We start from the raw sequence: 6,000 nt of genomic DNA, 5'->3' as shown, positions 1-6,000 counted from the left end.
AGGATTGAGGGATTCCTTTTTTATTTGTAACTAGAAGGTGATTTGGGTGGGCAACCGGCTCAGAGAAGAAATAGAGATGGTGGTGGCATGCGGTTCTTTGGTGACGAAACTCAAAGTTGTCAGCAGGGCGAGAGGAAATCTGATAGCAAAGAGCATTAGATATGAAAGAGGTGTGCAAAGGAGAGGAGCACACACCAAAGATTGGGAGGTGGAAGAACATTATGAGGAAGATCAGGAATGGTAAAAAAACACGTGGTCATGACCGGAGGGATTCGAATTTGTGGAGTGAAGAAGTATTCCCCAAGTCCTAAAGCGTGCACATGCATGCGAAAGTTAGGGGTTGTTTGGATACGAGGTGCTAAACTTTAGCAGGGTCAAATCGGATATTCGAATGCTAATTAGGAGGACTAAATATGAGTTAATTACAAAACTAATTGCACAGATGGAGTCTAATTCACGAGACGAATCTATTAAGACTAATTAATCCATCATTAGCAAATGGTTATTGTAGCACCACATTGTCAAATCATGGACTAATTAGGTTTAATAGATTCATCTCCCGAATTAGACTCCATCTGTGCAATTAGTTTTATAATTAAATTATGTTAATGCTAAAGTTCAGCAAGGGATATCCAAACACCGCCTCGTGCAAATGCAACAGTACAGGGATAGTCCAGTTTGTACTTTGTACTCTGAGCCGTTCAAGGAAAAAAACCGGAGGGCCCCTCTCGTTTTGCCTACCTTTGCCGAAATTGTGCAATGCGCGTGGCGGGCTGGATTTCCGCGTCCTCTACTCCTCTCCATTCTCTTCCCCTCCTCCCATGTGACCCACCCTCCCTCCTCGCGCTCGCTCTCCTCCCTCTTCCTCACACCACCACCACCACCACCACCACCACGACCCCTCCTCCCTTTCCCTCTCCTCGCCTCCCCTCCCAAAAAAAGCCACCGCACCAAAAGGGGGAGGGAGGAGGACTCACAGGGACCGCCCGCCTCGCTCTCCTGCACACCGGATTCGGCGCCGCGCGGCGGTGGTTGCAGCGGCGGCCTGGCGCGGCGGCGCGGGAGATGTCGTCGCGGTCGGGGTCCGTGGGCGGCGGGAGCTCCGCAGGCGGCAGCAGCGCGGGGGGAGGCGCCGCGGTCCCGCTGGCCGTGCTGCTGAGGCGGGAGGTCGCCAGCGAGCGCACCGCGTCGGAGCGCCCGGAGCTGCATTCGGGGCTCTTCAGCCAGGCCAAGAAGGGCGAGGACTTCACCTTCCTCAAGCCCGACTGCGAGCGCCTCCCCGGCGTCCCGTCCTCCTCCTTCTCCGCCTTCGGCGTAAGCTGTCCCGTCCTCCCTCCCAACTCCTGTTCCCGCGCTCCCCTCTCCCCGTCGCGATCGCTCCCCTACCCCCGATCTGGCGTCACGCGGATCGGCGCCCTGGATGGGCATCTAGGCGGGGTGGCGAATGCGTGATCGGCTTGGGTGCGCCAAATACGATGAGTCCGAGGGCGAATTTCGTGATCGGATTTTCATTTGGCAGGAAATCATAGCTCTTCTCATTTTGGAGCGTATTTTCCCTGTTGTTCTTATGGGGGAGATCTCGCGGTGATTCTTTACGGTTTATCGTCGTGATATATAAATGCCATCAGTTCTGCCACGACGTTCTATTGAAAGCGAGGGTGCTATGTGGTAGACGGAAGTTGCCAATTAAAAGTGCTCATATGGAAAATGCGTGCTTTAGCTTCTAGCACTAAGTGGTGCCTCGGTCATCTGGTTGCAGCTGTTTGATGGGCATAATGGGAACGGAGCCGCGATTTACACAAAGGAGAATCTATTGAACAACATCTTGAGCGCGGTCCCTGCTGATCTCAACAGGGAAGACTGGCTTGCTGCACTCCCGAGAGCGCTGGTTGCTGCATTCGTCAAAACCGATAAGGATTTCCAGACAAAAGGTGCGTGATGCAACAACTGAAGCAGCATCGATTGATCTTTGTTTTGTACGGATGAACTTGTCTAGTTCTTTTGCTTGTCTGTTACCTTGTGGACACCATAAAGAGGATTGATATGCGAACCATAATTTTGGATGTTATTATGACATAGCTATTGTCACTGGTGTCACACGTATACAACATAACGTATTGGGATTGGTCTTACTAACACCAACAGGAGTTTATATATTCTATTAGTAGATTATACTTCCATATTTTTTACAATGGATTCCTGTAACCACAACATGTTTATTCATTTCATCATATTTGATGTTTATGCTTGCTAGCTGAGCCTGAGCATGCCTATTTTGTTGCCTGTTACAGCACGTTCTTCAGGGACAACTGTGACGTTTGTCATAATAGATGGATTGGTCATTACCGTCGCATCAGTTGGCGACTCCCGTTGTGTACTAGAAGCTGAAGGCTCAATTTACCATTTATCTTCTGACCATCGATTTGATGCAAGTAAAGAGGAGTAAGATTGTTTTCTCCTAAAACATGTCCCTTCCCCTTTCAAATTGCAGTCGCCTTGCTCCTATAACTTAATTTTGATGTGCAGGGTTGACCGTGTAACTGAATCTGGAGGTGATGTTGGAAGGCTAAATGTTGTTGGTGGTGCCGAGGTTTGAACTTTGCCCCCTTTTTTTCCTTGTAAGCTGGCGCCAAGGCTTGATTATGTTGATGACATTTCTTAAATTCATTGCATATTTAATATGTATGCGGGGTCTAATTACATCACTTAATGTTTGGCTGTGCTTGATGCTGTTCTAAAATTAAATCAGCAACTAATTTAGGTGGTATTCTAGTTGCATGTGCATGTTTTATGCTTGCCTTTTTTTGTCAATCTTAAGTGTTTGCTACCATGGCTGCTCAATGGCCGATGTCAAAACCTCAGTTATTATATTTAATACACCTCAGTGTCTTATACTGTTATACAGTTGCAAGACATACTATACCGAGCATTGCATTCACCATTCATTGTAGGAGTGGCAGGGGTGCAAGTGCGTATGCCATGTGGGTGGTGGGAAGGGGTGGCAGTGCAAAGGGTAGAGAGTGGGAAGAGGGAAATTTGGTAGAGTGGCCCCCTTCAGGTGGTAGGATAGGACAAAGGTTAACAGCACAAGAAGGCCACGATTTTGGTTAAGTGCCTTTGTAGTTTTTCCTTTCCACCTGCTTGACCCATAATTATTTTGCTTGCCTCCAGATTGGCCCCCTTAGGTGTTGGCCTGGAGGTTTGTGCTTATCTAGGTCAATTGGAGATCAAGATGTTGGCCAATTTATCGTCCCAGTTCCTCTCGTGAAGCAAGTAAAGGTATACGTCTTGTATAATTCTTTACATCAGCTTCACAGGAAATCTACTGCATTTGCTTTGATTCTTATGTCTTCTCCTTTCTTCTGTAAATCCTGTATTGGTAACAAAGTTATAATTTCTCCAGGTCTCTTGCCTTGGTTTCATATGATAATCAATCATATGACTGATTTCATATTTTGCATTTGTTAAAACTTTTGTTTTCTTACAATAACTATATATTTCCACATAGCCACAAATCTGTCTTGTACTAACTGCACATATATGCTAGCTCTAGTCGCAACAACGTGCACAGCATGAAGAAAATGCGCACTCCCTCCATCCCAAAAATCATGTCATTCTGCGATTCAAAATTTGTCCCAAAAAACAAGTCGTTATACTCAATTTGGTATGTGTGCATGTGCATGTGGGCATGCAGCAGTCAATTAGCACCAAATATGGCTAATAAATTGGGGCAATCGAGGTCATTTTACCTCCTTGTTAATCTGTCCTAAAATTCCTAGGATGACATGTTTTGGGACGGAGGGAGTATGTGTTGTTTCCATTGTTTCTCTTGTGAACCTAGTAACCTACGCCACTTGCATAAACTGGCTCCTTTTCGATCTGTCCTTTTTGAGAGAATCGTAACCAATTGGGTGATTTGACATCAGTTATTATTCAGCATTATATGAATATAATCCATGTTCAAACTTTAATCTTCCACCTAATATGTGTAGCTATCTACTGCGGGAGGCCGACTTATTATTGCAAGCGATGGTGTTTGGGATGCCTTGTCTCCAGAAGCAGCTTTTAACTGTTCACGTGAACTTCCTCCAGAGCCTGCAGCTGAACAAATTGTTAAAGTAGCACCCCATACTCCCCTCTCTATGTATACCCTAACTCTTACTTGATACTCTTCTTTACACATTTGAAACCTTTTGCAGACAGCTGTTCATTCAAAAGGACTGCGGGATGATACCACCTGTATTGTTGTTGATATAGTAGCAGAAAAAAACAACTCCTCCATGCCCCTTCCTAAAAAGCAACAAGGAATTGGCGTCTTCAAAAATATGTTCTGCAAGAAAAAATCATCCGACTCATCGTCCCATGCGGATAGAGAATATATGGATCCAGATATTGTGGAGGAAATGTTTGAGGATGGATGTGCGCTCCTTTCTAGACGGTTAGTTCCCTAATTTACCACGATAACTAAACCTTGTACAATTTCATGGGCACTAGTTGTTCCTTTTCAAACTTTTGCAACATGAGCTGTAAATATGATTTTGCATTTTTGTCATTGTGGAATGCAGGCTTGATTCTGAATATCCTGTTCGAAATATGTTCAAGCTCTTCATATGTGCCATTTGTCAAGTAGAGTTGAAGCCAAACCAAGGGATATCTGTACATGAAGATTCATCACAACCTGGCAGCTTGCGTCGCTGGGATGGTCCATTCCTTTGCCAGAGCTGTCAGGAAAAGAAAGAAGCAATGGAGGGAAAGCATCGTTCGCGAGGTCGTATTTGGAGATCTGTTATTTTCACTTCATTATTTCTGAAGCATCATTCTGCCTTTTCTTATGCTAGTTACCCTTATTAATATTCTGCAGATTCATCAAGAAACAGTGGGTCAGGTGAATAGTTGTCATGTGTAGAGTGATCAGGTAACTACTGACCAACAACGCCCTGGCGCCACCGATTTTGCAGCATATTCTTCTGTTGTGGCACTTCCTTGATCACATGGAATGTCTGGGAGTTCTGATCTAGAACTAGAGTGAAGTATTGAATTGCCATTTGTGGAGGTGGCTGCAGCAATTGAGAAGCATGCTTTCTCTTACAGCAAGGTTCTTGCCCAGGAGTGTAGGCAGCTTTACTCTCCCTTTGACCTTGATGGCACATACAGGTTGAAGGTGACAGAATGGTGTGGCATGCCTATTTTAAGGTCAATTGCTGCAATGCAAATCACTTATCGTATAGAGCTCTGACGAATAGCTACAGCATTGTGATTCTGAAATAGGACTTAGGTGAGAACATCGATTTTTCGCCCCTGGCCTTAATTTAGGGTCGAGTATTTATCGTTCCCTGTTGAGGTCCATCCTTTGCTGACACCAATGTAATTAGCATCTAAAGAAATCATTTGAAACTGCTGTGATTCATCAGCAAGACATTTTGGTTGTCATGTACAATGTACAGAATGAGAATCTTGCTAACAAAGACGGATCTGTTTCTTCTTCTGCCTTGTGGCTTTATTGATTGGCATACGTTCTTTTTTATTATTTTTTTTGGGGAAATCCTTTGTTGCCCCTCTTATTCGAGGGGTCTTGGAATCTGTGTGTTGTAACAAAGAAGTTGCCCTATGCTACTTCACTCATTGGAATTGCCCTATGCTATACGAGGGGTCCGTATTTTAATTTTCAAAGAATTTAGTGTGTATATGCTCCCTCCGATTTCAATTCAATACCTTTCTTAAACATTATCTAAATTTAAGTCATCATATAACTTACATGCACTTTTTTATATATTTTTTCTTTATTTGCTACTCTCACAAGAAAATGAAGGGTGGAAAAACAATCATTTGATCTTTCGTATTTCTCCTTTTAACAAATGTAAGTCCATTAAGACGTGAACATTGTCTCCAATATTATATTTTGACTAGTAATAGTTACAAAAATGGAGTTACCTCAAATGAAAATATGTTAACTTATACCAAATAAATATGCTATTGAGACATATTTCACATTATGTTTTC

General features: G+C 43.9%; 1 protein-coding gene across 2 annotated transcripts; it reads left to right on the top strand.

Moving 5' to 3' along the window:
- Positions 1-813: 813 nt before the first annotated feature.
- Positions 814-5,485, top strand: LOC117858439 (probable protein phosphatase 2C 15). Of its 2 annotated transcripts, XM_034741512.2 has the most exons (9): positions 816-1,314; positions 1,760-1,931; positions 2,292-2,442; positions 2,527-2,590; positions 3,172-3,279; positions 3,993-4,118; positions 4,200-4,438; positions 4,566-4,768; positions 4,862-5,485. In XM_034741512.2, the coding sequence occupies exons 1-9, from the start codon at positions 1,066-1,068 to the stop codon at positions 4,891-4,893; spliced, it is 1,344 nt and encodes a 447-aa protein (XP_034597403.1). In that variant the 5' UTR covers positions 816-1,065; the 3' UTR covers positions 4,894-5,485. The 2 variants fall into 2 exon arrangements, with proteins under 2 accessions (XP_034597411.1, XP_034597403.1); XM_034741520.2 differs by lacking the exon at positions 3,172-3,279 and having other exon boundaries at positions 814-1,314.
- The last annotated feature ends 515 nt before the right edge of the window (positions 5,486-6,000 follow it).

Source organism: Setaria viridis, chromosome 1 (genome assembly GCF_005286985.2).
Source record: "Setaria viridis chromosome 1, Setaria_viridis_v4.0, whole genome shotgun sequence".
Lineage (NCBI taxonomy): Eukaryota > Viridiplantae > Streptophyta > Magnoliopsida > Poales > Poaceae > Setaria > Setaria viridis.
The sequence above is the reverse complement of the archived record's forward strand: the minus strand, read 5'-3'. Positions and strand labels throughout refer to the sequence as shown.

What these genes read in the sequence shown, in the direction of transcription:
- LOC117858439 (XM_034741512.2), top strand. Translation starts at nt 1,066, where the DNA reads ATGTCGTCGCGGTCGGGGTCCGTGGGCGGCGGGAGCTCCGCAGGCGGC. An exon ending in TGTGCGCTCCTTTCTAGACG is followed by an intron (nt 4,439 to 4,565) that starts GTTAGTTCCCTA and finishes TGTGGAATGCAG; the next exon opens with GCTTGATTCTGAATATCCTG. An exon ending in GGGAAAGCATCGTTCGCGAG is followed by an intron (nt 4,769 to 4,861) that starts GTCGTATTTGGA and finishes AATATTCTGCAG; the next exon opens with ATTCATCAAGAAACAGTGGG.